This window comes from Lampetra fluviatilis, chromosome 5 (assembly GCF_964198595.1).
Source record: "Lampetra fluviatilis chromosome 5, kcLamFluv1.1, whole genome shotgun sequence".
Taxonomy (NCBI): domain Eukaryota; kingdom Metazoa; phylum Chordata; class Hyperoartia; order Petromyzontiformes; family Petromyzontidae; genus Lampetra; species Lampetra fluviatilis.
The window spans coordinates 1,319,253-1,335,198 of record NC_136279.1 but is presented as its reverse complement, the minus strand read 5'-3'; the positions used below and the strand labels follow the sequence as shown (position 1 = coordinate 1,335,198).

Here is a 15,946-nt window from a genome sequence, read left to right as displayed (position 1 = left end):
CGACACACACTCGACCGCTGCGGACGTTGCCTTTAAAGGGTTTGCTGACACGGCACTATCGCAGTTTCTGCTCGAAATCAATTATGTTTGTTAATTGGAATGCCAGTGTTTTAAATAGCGAGTTGAAGGGAATTAGAGTAAATGAGCGGATGGTTAATTTTAATCGTGAGATTTTTTTTTATTTCATTTCCAAGCAGATTAAATGCTGGCTAACTGTGCTTCCATAATAATCTTCATCTGCAGCAGCAACCACGTTGAATCCACTGCTGGATAAGGCCTTTCAAAGCCGCTGCCACCTCTCACGATCCTGCGTTGCAGGAATCCACCGAGCGCCTGCGTGCGATGCAGATTTCATCGCTCCATCTCCACGCTGGGAATTTCTCTCCGACGCGTTCCACTCCCCGGCTTGCCACTGCACCGCACAATTGGCCCAACGCCCCTTCACATTTTCTTCCAACGTGAACGTCCATGTGTACTTAACAATATCATCATCACCGGCCATGAGCTATCCACTGCTGGATAAACTTGACAACTCGTGAACACTAAAATCAAGCTACACTTTCTCATTGCAAGCGTTTTCAAGGGACATCTGTCAAACATAGTTTTGTCATTGTGCAGCGCGAGAGAAAGAGACTGCAGCGCGGTTGGCCATGTGTTCAACGTTAAAACAGTGCTCACACTGTGCCGCGCGCGTGTGTGTGTATATATGCGCGCACACACACACTTGCCCCTCTGTTAAACGTTCCCAATGTTTATCCCGGAATCGCAGAAAACTCCCGCTCACCATCTGCATATCGTGCCCCTAATGTGCTGTGTGAAAGGGGCGTAATTATCTAATTAATTTGCGCCACAGATTCGGGGAAAGCTGGGGCACATCAGCGGGGAGTTCTGCATTCTCAGCTGCCCCTCTCCTCTCTCTCTCTCCCTCCTCGCCTCTCGCGGACGTCGCTCGGACTGCCCGTGCGGCGTCCCCGGCCCCACGGCTCGGCAAGCAGCGAGCAAAACGCTGCAAGCCGATGTCAAGTGGCAAGCAAAGCCCCCCCCCCGCCCCACCCCGTGTAGCCAACAGAGACAAGTGCTGTTAGCTAGCGAGGAACGATCGCGCATTATAAGACGCGCTTCCACACCGCCCCCCCCCCACCTCTCTCTGTATTTGATCCCAAAGTTGCACTGCCCCGAGTTCGAATCCCGCCGTATACGATCAATAATCGGTGGTGAAAATTTGAACCGGCCCTTGGCCTCCCCTGAGTCGACGCAGCCTTAAATGAGTAGTACTTTGTGCGGCATGTGTAAACACCATCACCAGGGAGACGAGAGGTGGCCAGGCACGGTGCTCGCCACCCACCCCCTCGAGTGCCGTGCCAGTCTTCGTAGGTGCTCGCTCACAAAATTCCCCCCAACAGTCTGTTCGTGACCTGGATTTATAAAAAAAACTATTCTTATCTGGAGAATTCGCTATTTTAGGCCGTGATGGCGCACGGGAAGGCAGTGTGACAGGCACCATGCCCAGCCACCTTCGTCTCCCCAGTGCTGCTGTCTACACGCCAGCGGAGGGCCAGGAACTGGTTCTGATATTGCCCACTGTTGGCTGAGAATTCAACTCGGGCAGTTGGGTTCGTTGCGCATTGTGCTACCCGATACACCACCGGCGCAAAACCCCAACAACAGCAGCAGCAGCCAGCATTCGCCACTAAGTGGCGGTGACGTCACCACGGCGCTCGTGCCAGGCTGGGTGCGCTTTGAGGCGCTGCGCCTTCCCCCGTTGCTCAGCTCGCACACGGACGCAGTGTTGCCCAACGTGCGTCTCCTTCCACAAAAGCCGGCATCGTCATTACGAGCACGCAGCCACCACGCGCCTTGATCTGTCTCCGTGAGCCGCGAGCGTTAACGCTGAAGCGTCGGATTACCCAACATGCCGTACACTGTTCGACCGCACAGCATTAATTACAGTGCTCTCTTTATAGCCTCTGAGTCTCACTAATATTTCTGGAGGGTACTGCGAAACGTATCGCGGTCGCGGGCAATGTTACCGCTCTGCTTGTAATTCCAGTTGAGTGCCTGCAGGCAATCCCTCTCAGCATTGGGATATTTTGGCCAACACCAATTCCATTGCACGTTTTGTTTGTTGTTGTAGCTACAGGAGGAAATCAGAGAACCTGGAGGAAAGAGGAGGGGAACATGCAAACTCCACACTGAGAGGCACCTCAGTCGGGACTCGAACCCAGGCCCCTTGTTGCTGTGAGGCACGAGTGTTACCGCTGCACTGCCACCCTGCTGCTTGCACTGTGAGTTCGTGCTCCTCAAACACAAGGTGAGTGTGCTTCAAGGTTGCGCTGCTTAGCAGCAAGCCACAGCAGGATTACATCATCCGGTGTCTGTGTGTATGGGGCCACTGCTGCACATGTTAGCTCACTCATGTGTATATTATGCTTTTCTAAAGTATTTACTTAAGGCCCCTTCAGTGGCATGACCAGGAATTGCCAAAGAGAGGGGGAGTACAAAGCAGAGTGACTCTGAATAGACCAATCACGCGGCGGCGTTATTTCTGAATTCGCCAATCACGCGGCGCCATCGACACACAACCGCTCCTGTCCGCGGTGTCGGCAACAGCAGCAATCGCAGCCCATTGACGCGTCATCAGCGCAGGGCACTCGTGGCATCAGCTCGGCATCGGCTATATTCAGTATCAACAAAACCCACGGGCAGTGTAAGGGTTAAGGCGCAGCCCTGCAATTACTCGCTCAGGCCACTGCTGGCGGAAAGCCCTCCACTAGAGGCAGCTATAGAGAGCCCTTATAGAGGGCGCCATCTCTCCCACACTGGGCAGACATTCTGGATAGAGGTGGGAGGTCACGCATGTTAACAACGTTCTATAAGTAGCCTTGGCACCGTTCTCATGGCTCAAGGCTATCAGGAAGGAAGTCTCCGCTGTCAGTCACAGACAGTCTGTGATAGTTTGAGTCACGGTGGTGAGAAGTTAAATCCTTCGCCTGGTATACAGGAGGTCGTGGGTTCGATCCCGACCCCGACGCCTGCTGCTGTATATTTGGAGTTGGCATGTCTCTCTCCTCGTGGTCGTGTTGATTTCTATCCGGGTGCTCGGGTTTTCCCTCCACATTTTTCACGCCAGGCACACAATGGCCCACTCTTTTCGAACGACGCCAGGGGATCTTTATCGACCACGATGAAGCGGTTAGCCGCGTGTTCTATTTTGCATTCACCCGGGAGCTCGAACCGCGAACCTCTGCAACGAGCGGCACTACCGTTGGGCCGCGTGGCCCATCCTCCCGTGGAGGTCACGCATCTGTCCGTGAGTCCCGTTCATTCACGGTCATCACCGCGAATCGTGGGCAGGCAGCCCGCAGGCGTGCGCTGCGCATCTCGTCACTTGTTTCCACTTTCCTCCGTCTTGTGCCAATACGCTTGAGCAGCGGCACATCTTGCTGGCACCAGTCTCTCGTGCCGTCGCCACTATTCACGGCGCTTCATCCTAACTCGAAGAGCTTCCCAATCGACTGTCCACGGTTGGGCACGGTCTCCCCGTCAACAAACCCAGGTGCCTCGTCCGTCACTGCTGCTCTCTGGGTCTCTCCATCTCCATCTCTCTCTCTCTCCACAGCCTCCGCACATTCTTTCAGAGTGTGCACAGAGAGGGCCAAGTGGCCAGGAGGCTGAGCAAACAACGGCACTGATAAGTGCCGGGCTTTTTGCAACCAGGCGCCTCCTGAAGAGCGCTTCACTTTATCCCCGCTGCTGACCGAGGCTCAACAAGTAAACGGGTTCCAGGGCGGTAAGAGGCAGCTGCCGTTGGCCACAGCCACGCTGGGATAGCCACTCGCTTTTGTTTAATCACCGTCCCGCATGATTTATGGTTGCCGATAAATTCACTTGATAACGCAAACTTAACGAGCGCTTCGCAATCTGCGCCAATTCTTTTGAATAAATGCCCCGGACTGGTGCTCGTATTTTATAGCATCGTAACGCTGCGTGTATAAAAAAAAAAACGTGATTAATTTTGCGCAACAATATTTACTGTAAAGAAATGACCCACTAATGGGAGAAATCTATTTAGATATATACACATACATACGTAGATATTCCGAGGAAAGTTTATTCTGAGAATGTACACAACTGCAGCAGAGAAATATTTGTATTTAAAACATTACACAACAAAGGCTGTCATAAATCATAATAGGCCCACCAGCTTTAGAAAGTACCTGCCACACACCAGAAACGAATTCAGGGCCGAGTGAACTCAGAGGTGGCCCAGGACAGGGTCAGACATGTAGAATAGCAGCAACAACAACCGCCACGTGCTTGTGACAGGCTAAGTGCTGTTTCAGGCCACGTGAAGGAGTGAAATACCCACCTGCATATCTAATGAGCAAGTTCCAGATACTGCAGCTTACCAGGGAACATTTCTGCATACATATCGACATATATAAGGAAAACAAAATAGATCAGCTTAAATAGATCACTTACAGATATTCTCAGTCCAGCAATGTACGAAGTCCTCCCCATGCCGTGTCGATCGTGGGTGTTTTTTTAACCATACTTCACCACTCTGGCTAGTGCAGCTCGGTGAAGGGGTGGGAGGTCAGCACCGGGTTTTGACATTGCTCACCACTGATGTGAGCTGTGGCCAGGAATCGAACTTGGGCCCAACCGGGTTCGTAGCGTAGCACGCCAAGGATTGTACCGCCGTACACACATACAGGACATAACGTGAGACGGTACTGTATTCAAAACTAGAAACCCAACGTTGTCCCGAGAATCTGGAATGTCACTTTTAAGGAGGCCTCAATGCATTCTCACGGCGACACCTGCATCACGCGCGTCGCCTTCCGCTGCAACAGCGGTGAACACCACGCGATCACCGCTTTGCCAAGACCTTGCTCGGCGCCGGCGTGGAGAAGCTGAAAATCCATTTCTGCGGGGCGGATCTCGTGCACATAAACGTTATTGCTTCCCCATGCTCGGCATCGGCAGGCAAGGAAGAGGCCTCTCCTCGCAAACCGTCTTCCGGAATTTTGTTATTTCATTACTTTGCACCGTGCATTGAGCCTGTGTCAAATCCATGGAAACATTCATTATTTTTCTGGCCGAGCCGGCGATGGGCAACGCATGTCTTGGGATATTTCAGTTGCAGACCTCGGCTCATAAAGAATTCCATTATTCTGAAGATGTTGTACGGTCCGCGCGGTGTGTAAATACACCTCTGTATTCATTAAAAACCACTCCTCTTTGCTGGCGGTGCGCACCCATTTGATGCCTTTTCGGAATACACGTCAGAAAACAAAACCCATGAATAATTCCCAGACCCTTTGGGCCATCGAGAACGCCGGCTTTTTCTGGGAATGTTCAAGAAATTTCAATGACGACCGTCATTGAAAGTTGTGCTGCGGCAAAGGCTCGGGGATAACGGTCGGCTCGGGCAGAGGTAAAGAAGGTGAGGTCGACCGTTAGCAGCGGCCACTTCACGACACGCTGCGGCGCGGGTAATTATTTTTAACGCGGTCAATAAAAAATGCAAATCGGCCATCTGCGACATTCGGGTGGGGCGAAGCAAAAATCTGGATTAAGAACGGTCATCAAACGAGGATTTGCGTTTGCTCACGTCAACAGACTAACAGATGCGTACCGATCCCAGCGCTCGCGTGCGCTCCGTGACTTCACAAAGGCCCTGGGCAAATTTCCATCATCGGCCAGGGGCTTCCCAAGTGACCCGCGATGGTCCACTTCCCACACTGACCAGCCTTCTCCGCCGCTCAAATACAAACTAAGTCAATTACACACTCGGCGTGCCCGGCGATCGGCAACGTCGCCCCACGCGGTGTGCAGAGAGCGCTGGGTCATACGGAGATCGTCGTTCTTAATTGGAATCGGCACTGTGCGCGTCACGTGGGACACGCACGCACAAGATCTGCATTTTAATCTGCATCAGCGCTGTGTCATATGGGGAAAAGACAAAAGGTCTCGCGTATCGCCTGCATTGCCTGTCGAGGCAAATATTGTTCGCAAGAATCTCTTCAAGGCAAAATGCTGCCTGTGAGGGCGCGGTGTGGCCATGCTCAGGTGCTTCCAGCTGCTCATTTAATGCCGACCTGGCCCAGAGGACAGGCTCAGAACCAGTCGTCACGCCGTGGCCGGGAATACACTTCTGGTCGCTGGGTTTTTAGCGCAGTGCACTAACCACTGCGCCACCACTCCCCGTAAGGGACACACACAAACAGAAAGATTAAACCTCTTTCTTCATTAGAATCAGTGCTCTCGATGTCACGTCAGGTGCATGCGGCGTTTCACGACCGAGGAATACTGAAGGGGGGAGAGCGGTAGCCACGGAGTGGTGCGCTGATGTGCGTGGAGAGGCGCTGGGAGACGCCGCCACAAGCCACTGACAGTGGCCTTGGCAGAAAGAATGCGCGTGTGTGCATGTACGTGTGTGTGTGCGTGTACGTGTGCGTGTACGTGTGTGTGTGCGTGGGGAGCGGTAGAGCAGTGGTTAGCGCACTGCGCCACGGGCCCTAGAAAACCCGAGTTTTGATTCCCGCCCACGGCCAACACCAGTGATGAATATCTGAACCTTTCCTGGGCGTCTCCTAGGTTGACTCAGCCTTAAATGAGTACCCGTGCGGTTTGAAAACGTGAGCATTTGGGAGACAAAGGTGGCTGGGCACGATGCTAGAAATACACCCTCTTCCGTGTTCCGTGCCGGCCTTAATAGGTGCTCGCTCACAGCACTGGTCCCCAGAGTTTGTTGAAGGCTATACGGGGGAATCTCTTTCCTTTGTGTCTTTTTTCGTTTGCGTGAGCGCTGCTGTGGGCGCGCGGGGCCCGGGGAGCGCTGGGCCGGTGAAGCGCCCAGCCAGGCTGCTGGCCACCTGCTCACGCGACGGCGATTCATCGGCGGCGTTCATTACCCCGAGAGAGAGAGCCGGTGACCGTAGCCGGGGGGCACCCGGGCCCTCACTGTCGTCCCCACTGCCCCCTACCTTCTCAGCCACCACCTCTTGATTCCCCTCCCCTCTTTAAATAAATACATGAACTACGACGGCCACTTTGATGTTTGCACCATTCTTAGAAGCTGGTCGGGTGGCTCAGCAGCGAAGCTCGACTCTGCCTCCGCTTGCAGTGGTGGGGGGGGGGGGGGGCACAAGAGGCGGGGGGGGCGGGGGGGGGGTACAGTGACAGTGATGCCAAAGGGACATTTAAACTATAAAACTATGTTTTATTTTAGCAGGTAAGGCCCACCAATCCACACCACTCTTTTTCAGAAGCGACCTGGCCACAAATGATAGCCCAACGAAGTGGCTTATCGCGTGGAAATTTATAGCAGCCAAAAACTCGCGTGATGTTGATTCTAAATGTGGAGGGAAAAAGCGGAGGACCCGGAGAAAAATCCACGCGACCACGGGGAGAGAGACACGCAAACTCCAAATGTACAGCAGCAGGCGTCAGGGTGGGGATGGAACCCACGGCCTCCTGTGTACCAGGCGAGGTCGTTGAGGTCTCCTCGCCACCGCGGGAACCTTCCTCGTGGTGGTGCACGGCCCAGCCAGCGGCTCCCTGCCACCCACCCAGCCTCGAGACTCACCACTGAGGCATCGTCACCATTATCACAATATAAAGACTCGCATTGCCAATATAAAGACTCGCATTGCCAACAGAGCCGACGTGAGCATCACAAGCTCGGCAAAAGCAGCAGGATTATTGCACCGCGGCGGTGAAACCCACCGCGGTGAATGGACGGGTGTTCAGTTCCAGTAAAGGCAGCTTCTGGTCTCCAGCACGCACAGGAAAACGATCATTTATAAGAAAGAGTGTTTGACGTCATATAAACGCAGGGGGAGGTTGAAATTTGCATAAACAAATCGTGAAATCCAACCGGTTTCTAGTCGTGCGTGCACTTGTAACCCCATGCAGCCTGCACGCATTTTTCCTCCGTCAAACGACGAGGCTGGCCGCGAAGTCCGAACGAAACGATTCGTGTTACTCTCTAAACCACGTGACGCCTTTAGGCGGAGCAGTGAACGTGTCCTCCTCCTCCCCCCGCTGTGGTGGCGAGGCTGACGGTAGCTGCAGATCTGCTCCCAGCGACGCCGAGAGGCCAAGGGAGGCCGGGGCACTTCCCCGGTCACGGTGACACCGGGGCGGTGACCCGGAGGTCACGACCGACGTGTGAACCCCCTGGCCGAAATAGCCAGGTCCACTCAGTGTGAGCGTAGAGCCACCACCATCGCCACTACCACGAGGACGGTGACGTACAATCACACGAACCGCACATGGCAATGTCTCATTGCCTTCACTTGTCACTACCATCCGTCGTCGTCATCATCGTCAGCAGCAGCCGTGTGCTATCCACTGCTGGACGAAGGCCTCCCCCCCCCCCGTCATCACCCACGGTCTTGCAATGCAAAAGTGGAAGTAAAAAAAAATCGGTGGCTGCTTTGCGTGGAGTCAGCAAATGTACACACCGGCCCTTGTCGCAGAAATGTGGAATTTCCGCAACTGACGCAGGGCCACCGACAGAGACGCTCACTTCCGTGGTCAATCACCCACTTGAACAGCAGCACTCCCGAACGAGACAGTTCGAGCCCATAAAAACACACACGTGCTGCATAGTTCTATCTGATTTGGGGGTAAATGAAGAGAAACAATGTACGCCGGCTTCAGTGAACTCTACATGCGAGCATAATTAAGCCCGTAACTAATGTGTTGCCACAGCTCATTAGTGAGTCACTTAATTGCACCCAGGTGTGTGGCGGCGCGAGCCCGTTGCCGTTCCAATCAGAGGGTGAGCGCTCGCCGCCGCCGCCACCGCCACAGCTCGGCGGCGTTCAGAAGCTGCGCGGTGGACAGCGCCCCCCGCTCCTGCCCCACGCCCCACGCCCTCCCCGCTCGTGCCCCACGCCCCACGCCCTCCCCGCTCCTGTCCCACGCCCTCCCCGCCTGCTGCTCGCGACTTCGACCGCAGCCGCTGGCGGGGGCCTCGCGTTACGCCGCCCGGGGAGCCGCGGGGGGGTCCGGAGAGAGCAAGCCAAGCCCCCACCCCACGTGCCCCGGCGGTGAGAGCCGCGCTGGCACCGGAGAGAGCCGGCGCCGTCGAAGCAGCCAAGCGCGGCAACGAGTGGCCGTGACACCGCCGGGTCAGCGTGTCCGCGAGACGCGGGCCGCGGAGCCAATGCCCCTCGTGTTCAATCCCCGGCCGTGTTCGCGTTAGGGATTTGGTCTCGTCTCACGGCTGCGTGAGAATCGGCCACGGTACCCCCCCCCGCCACCCGCGCCCAGAAAGACCGCAGCATTTGAACAGGCACGGGGAACTCCACCGACAGATTATTCACCCACCGCATCCATTACCGGCACAGGTGGTGCCCTCGCGTTACAGCTCCGCATCCTGGATACGCGAACGAGAAATCCCAATCCAACATTCCCTTTAAAGGCGAGAGAACGACAAGCAATCCATTGCTGCAGCTTCAAATAAAAACATCGGAGCTGCCAGATTTACGGGCAATTGTGTGTCAAGCTCAAGGAATAATGTGGCCAAGACAAAAGCCATGAAAGGAGGGGACATGACAGATGTTTTCAGAACAGAAGTTATCTGTTCCCTGGCCGTGTCACAAGAGCAGCCCTGCCAGAAACAACACCAGCCCAGAGAACATGTTGCAAGTGCAGGGAGTACGCCAACACAAGTCAACACACACCTATATTTAGACAGAAATATAATTGAGAACGTCTTATTTCTTTGGATGAATAACATGTTTATGGGAAATGTGCACTTATGACATTATAGGGCTCTGAATGTTTTTTTTTTATTTTGTGCAATATTTTTCAGAGTTATAGTTTGTCTGGATTAAAGTGTGTCCGCACTTACCCACATATATAACAAGTTTTGCACTGATTATACAGCACCTAAGATCTGTGCAGTAAAAATACCAAAAATACTGCCATTTACTTATCCAGACTCTTATTTTTCACAAGAGGGTCATGTATCGCGATGTTTTATCAATGCCACAAAACTTTTCCAGTGAACCCCGAATGATGTTTAACCTCAGTGGATATGACCCGGAGCTCAAACGAGCCCTGCCGCTCAGCGACAGCGATTCACAAAGCCCCTCACTTCATCAATGTGCCAGCAGCCTCGCTCCCAGTGTGAACTCTGACCCCACAGCGTCTGCATGTATGTTGAACTTCTTTCGCACCGTACGTAGGCAACCGTTAACAATTTGGAGGTGCGGGGGGAGGGCAAACAACAATAAAAAAGCAGTTCTAAAGAAATGAGTTTTCAATCTAAATGATTTCAAAGTGCATAGCTCCAGTGGCTTCCTAATATCGGAAGACCGTTCCAGACGGCCGCAGAAGCGCGTCTGAAGTCGCCCGACGCGGTGCCCGTCGTTGTTCGATGGCTTAGCCAGAAGCCGCTGATGCGAGGATGACCGGAGTTCGTGCGGTGGTTTATGCTCCTGGACGAGATCAGCAAGGTGTTGTGGTTTATTTGTGGCGAGCACTTCGCGTGTGCAAGGAGTGCGACCTTATTTTGAGACTCCAAAAAGCATTCCACTCGTGAAGTGTTTGTCTCGATGCAGATCGATGAGAACAGCACGGAGGAAGATTCCGGGCGTGCAATGACAGAAGAAACGTGGCTAAGGTGCAGCCCTGCAATATCTTTGCTCTAACCACTGCCAGCAGAAGGGAGGCAAAGAGCTCCGGCAAGTCCAGTGCGCTGACCGTTAGACCACGGCGGGACAGCAGCACGACAAATATAAAATATGACGACTCAGGTCACCCATTGCATCCTCGATGGGGTCTCGCCCCCGCAAAAAATATTCCAGTTGTGCTCTCGGCGTCGCGTGGCGAGATTGAGAAATATCCATTTTGGAGCTCTCGCAGTGAGCAGTTGACCACCCTGTGGGCAGAGGCTCAATGGCCAGAGGTGTTGTCACTTCACTCGAGTTGTTTTGGGATTATCCAAATTCAGGGCACCCGTCACTTCAATAGTCCATGGCTATTTGTGGGATATGAACGAAAGCAACAAATTGCGATTCTCAGAGCTGGGAAGGACACGAATTGAATGTCACTTACACGGGCGGAGTCATTGGGGAAGAGCCTCAGGCCATCACCCACCAGGCAACGTCAAAACCCAGGGTTCGAGTCCAGGTTCCCAGCGGCGCTGGTTCAGTGCTAGCACCGAGGATTCCCCTGTAAAGTTTTCACTTCATTTAACATTTCCCTTGTGGCACAGCTGTTTTTGCTCTACTATATTTTATCTGTTTCTTTTTTATCTATCGTCATTTTGGTGACGCAGGTAATTCTAGCAAATTACACTATCCTGGTTCTCACCTGGTGAAACAAATTAACTTTATTTTCCAAATCCTTTTTTAGAACATCGGCAGCATTTGCAAAGCCGGGGCTCAAAAATGCCAATGGCACATAAGACTCTTGATGCTTTGATTGTCGACTTGACAAATCTGATGTGATTAGCGAGGTCTTTTCCCATGTAGTTTTGAGCTGTGGGGCAAAGTGTCAGCGAATTAAGTGGCCGTGCCCACTGCCCGCTATGACATGCGGGTTCGTGAACGCGGTCGACCAAAATCGAGACCAAAAACGGAAGAGTGTGCAGAGAAAGCGTGGAGAGACGCACGCTTGGAATTTCAGCGCGAGATGGAAACAAGGATATGCGTGAAAAAATCTTCGAGGCTCATCAAATTCCTGCAGCATCGATAAAGATTCTGATTCTGACTGAAGAACTACGCGGGCAAACGACGTCATTCCAACTGTTGAGAAGAGTAGGCGGGGCCCAGGCAGGACACGTCCCCTGAAGGGGCGATGGCTGCTGGTCGAGAACGACGACGGAGTGGCAGCACACGTCGTCCGAGGAGAGGTTCCCCGTAGAGACGGAGCAATGACATCAGCTCGGATGCGCGGGCGCTGGGTGGATTGTTACATCATCGTGAGAGATGGCGACACCTAGGGGAGGCCTTCATCATCCAGCAGTGGATACATCTTGGCTGATGATGATGGTGGTGGTGAACATATGCATGACATGCAGGCACGATGCAGACTGGGTTTCTCGATTCTCTGCAAGGTTTTAATTTGGCCGGCAGTTCATTTATTTATTAACGTCGTGATCACTGCCATTTATTTACTTATTATGTATTACTTGGAACGTGAACTCTCTCGTCCTCGGTTCCTCCGGCTTTACAAGAGGGCATTTTTGTTCCACAGTCGGGACGGGGTTCTGGGACAGGGAAGCGAATTGGAACTCAATCGAAGCCAACAAACCTACAGGAAATGTGTTCATTAGCACGCACAATCGCAAGGCCATGCTGCCAAGAGAAATGTATTACGTTTTTAAAAGGCACGCATTCAACACGCGGTAGATTCATAATATAAAGGGCTGCGTGGAAAAGCATTGCTCTATTTTGCACACGAAAATAGTGTGTGCATTTGTGATGCTTATTCAAGTGCAGTCAATGGCACTTTGCCTTCAAGGCCTCATATCAGACCTGCAAAGAAAGGGTTCTGTGCCCAGGAGTCCTGGATATTTTGTCTCCTTGCATGTCAGACAAGAGACCGAACACTTCTTCGGAGTAATTTTCCTGCATCCTCGTTATTTGTTTGGCGAACATAAGCGCGCCATTTCTTTATTTATTTTGCAATGATTTATAGCGCAGAGGTACTTGGCATTGACATTCCAATCTGCACAAATGACATGCCTATTTAAATGCGTGGGTAGAATGAATGCGATCATAATTAATAAATAAAAAACACACACGAGGAGCTGGGCACAACACAACCCGAATAATATTCCCATTTTAAATGTGTGTGCCCCTGCTATCAGGCGCAAATGGAAAGAGCCGCGGCTGAAAAGAACCCCGAATTCCCAACAAATATTTCGCTTCACTCCTCGTTCGCTCGCACACGCACGCGCACGCGCGCGCACACGCACACGCACGCACACACGCTCCTAATTAATGCAGCCGGAGCCATTGACTGCCCGCCGTACAAACCTGCATGGAGTTACGTCCCACTGGGTGTATTGATTGAGGTCATACGGGCATACTTAAGGAGCGAGGCTCCGGGGTGGATTGTAAAAAAAAAAAGGCGCATACACCAGGAGCCGAACACAAAAATTCGGCTCGGCACAATGACAGCTCCCTCTGATCTACGGCAATGGCCCACACTATGCATAGCATGAAAAAAATTACCTCTGGGATGAAGGGAAATACGCTGCATGTAAGGGACAATGCTTTGCGCAGGCTGCGCGATACGTGTACGGGATTTATTTATGTACGTTTAGAATGTTCTGGCGAGACGCCCGCCCGCCCGCCCGGCAGCATCTCTCGGTCACAGCGATTGCCGTGTCGGCGCGCGCTCACGGATTGGAACGGACGGGCGGAAAAGAATATTCAAGATTTATTGGATAAAAAAAAAGCGAGACTTTGCGTTGTCAATAACGCGCGCCAGGACGGACGACTCGTTCAGCGTGCGGGCGATCGTGGCGCGGAAGCCGCCCCCCGACGGTGGCGGCTGCCCCCCCCCCCCCACCGTTCCCGGTTAAACCGCCGTGAAGGTGACTGCGAGTGCCGTCACGCGCCGTTCGGTAGCGGCAACCCAGCGGCGGCGGCGTCCACGCGCGAGAAGAAAAATAATAATTCCTTACCGCATTGCCCTTCACACACCCGAGTTATTATTTTTCATTGGCCGGCTAAAACACTTTTCAGTTCAAAATAAACCGGAAGAACTACCCATTCCATTTTGTCCGTGGGGGTTGTATGACCGTACTTCACCATGTTGGGCAACGCGGATTAGCGAAAGAAGGGCCCAGGACCAGTTCCGATATCACTCTCCATGGCCCACGTTCAAAGCGAAGTGCAAAAACCACTGCTGACAGTAAATGAATAAATAAAGCCACGCAGTCATCCATTTAAGCACCGAGATGAAAAAATACCGATGTAATTAATCGACTACCGGTTCCTCCTGCCTGACCACCATGTCGTGGTAACGACGACGCGGTAACGACGACGCGGTAACGATGACGCGGTAACGATGACGCGGTAACGACGACGCGGTAACGACAACGCAGCGGTAACGCCGCGGCAGCTCTGGTGGCGCGTGCGCGGGTGGTGGGGGTCACCTCCGGTGTAAAGCGCCGCAATTAAACCCTCGCCATCTGTTCGTCGGCACCTCGCTAATTGACGTTAAGACAATTAGCTCCTGCAGCGCCGGCTCTGGAGTGGCTGGGTGGCTGCCGAGTGCTCGCACTCTGCCCCCCACCCCCACCCCCGTCAAAGCGCCGAGTGAGCGCGGCCGCATCTGGATCTCGGGCCCCCGCGCTCGACGCGAGAGTGGAGGAGTTCACCGACTCGGCGAATTCACGGCGTCGAGCGCTCCCAATCGTTCGTTCAAAGAGTTCCACCGAGGCGCCCTTGGGCGACGAGTTCGATTTTGAGCCGACTTCAACGGAGCCCACGTCGGAGGGCTAAGCCGCTTTTGGACGCTCGTCGGCAAGTGGCCGCGAAGCCACCCCACGCGGGAGCGCACGCCGTGCGCTTGCCGTGGCGAGGGAGGCCACACGAGGAGGCGCCGCAATGAGCCCCACCTCGAGCCGCGGCTCCCGTAGCAAAGATTTGCACGGAACGCAGAGTGTGGCGCGAGCGTGGCGGTGGGCGGAGTCCTCGGCCACGGCTTACACCGGCGACATCCTGGGTGCTCTCGACCCCTTCGGCGATGCTCACTCACCAGCCCGGTGAAGTATGGCCAAACAAGGCCTTGCTACACCCACAGTTATAACCAGGGTGGCCCGCTGGATTTAAACCACGAAAGCGCGACCGTCCGGCCGCGTCACCGCCCCCGAGAGTTGCTCCATAATAAATTGGCGGGCGTACGCCCGACGCTCCGTGTCGTGCGTACGTTTATCGTTTCGTGACAATATAATGACACGGAATCAGCAGCCGGGAAATATGCATCCCACGCCCCGTAATTTTTGACGATAACAAACGTCGGCGGTTAGCGCAGTCGGCGGGAACACCGCACGCGCGCACACAATGTCGCGATGAGGGATGCCGCGACATCTCCGTGGAGACGAGGCCCGGCGGTAGCACGTTCGTGGCTTAAATCCAGTGGGCCACCCTGGTTATAATTACGGCTGTAATAAGGCCTGAATTGAGCATACTTCACCACGCTGGTGAGTGCGGATTGGTGAAGGGATCAAGGGCACCCAGGAACGCGCAGCCGCCGAGGCGTCATCGCGCGACGCGCCGGACTCCGCTGCGCACGTCCAACGCACCGCTTTCACTTAACCCGGCTCTTTAACCCCCCGACACTCACACGAACCACTAATTGATGAAATTCCCCGTGACAAGAGAGTGCGAGGGGGGGGAGGCTGGTGGGGGGCAAAGCGCTTGTGTTGCCGCGCAGGGTGACGTGTAAATTCCCGGCCGCGCTCAAGCGCGCGCGAGCGTGCGAGCACACACACGCACGTCCGCCGCGATGAGAGGCGTCGTGCCGCCTGTCGCTCCGCAACGCCGGGGGGGACCCAGACGCGAGAGCGACACGCGACGGACACGCCGCAGAAGTTACGTTCCAATTAAGAGCGCCAGATATTCGCAATTTAACATTAGCCAGAACTCGCATCGAAATGACATTCCCCGTCTGCTTGGGCGTACTGTTCCATTAATTGTACGTCTAACGCGGTTCTTATCAAATTTCATTATTTTAAGTTTCGAACATAATGTCCCCAAAAAGCGAAGTAAGTGCCATAAATCGACTCTGATGGGATTGCTAATATTGTAGTGTCTGGGTTTGGTTAAAGTCTGGGGAAATATAAATCTACTGCGCAGGTTTTCGCAGTTGTGGCTGTGTAGCTCTCCGATGCTTTTCCCGTCTGTAACCGCGTCCTGTTCGGCACGATGTCCGACGTTTTGCTCGACGTGCTGGAAGCTTGTTC

The 15,946-nt window shown here is 53.8% G+C and overlaps 1 protein-coding gene across 4 annotated transcripts in view; it reads left to right on the top strand.

Annotated features, from left to right (window-relative positions):
• Positions 1 to 15,946, top strand: part of LOC144932369 (uncharacterized) — a 65,670-nt gene that overhangs the window by 25,059 nt on the left and 24,665 nt on the right. For all 4 annotated transcript variants that reach the window (XR_013636901.1, XR_013636900.1, XM_078856343.1 and 1 more), the window contains one exon: positions 2,135 to 2,311. Coding sequence is in view for 2 of the 4 variants with exons in the window: in XM_078856343.1 (XP_078712469.1) it covers positions 2,135 to 2,242 (108 nt within the window). In the remaining 2 variants the exon portion in view is untranslated. The remainder of the gene's footprint in view (positions 1 to 2,134; positions 2,312 to 15,946) is intronic.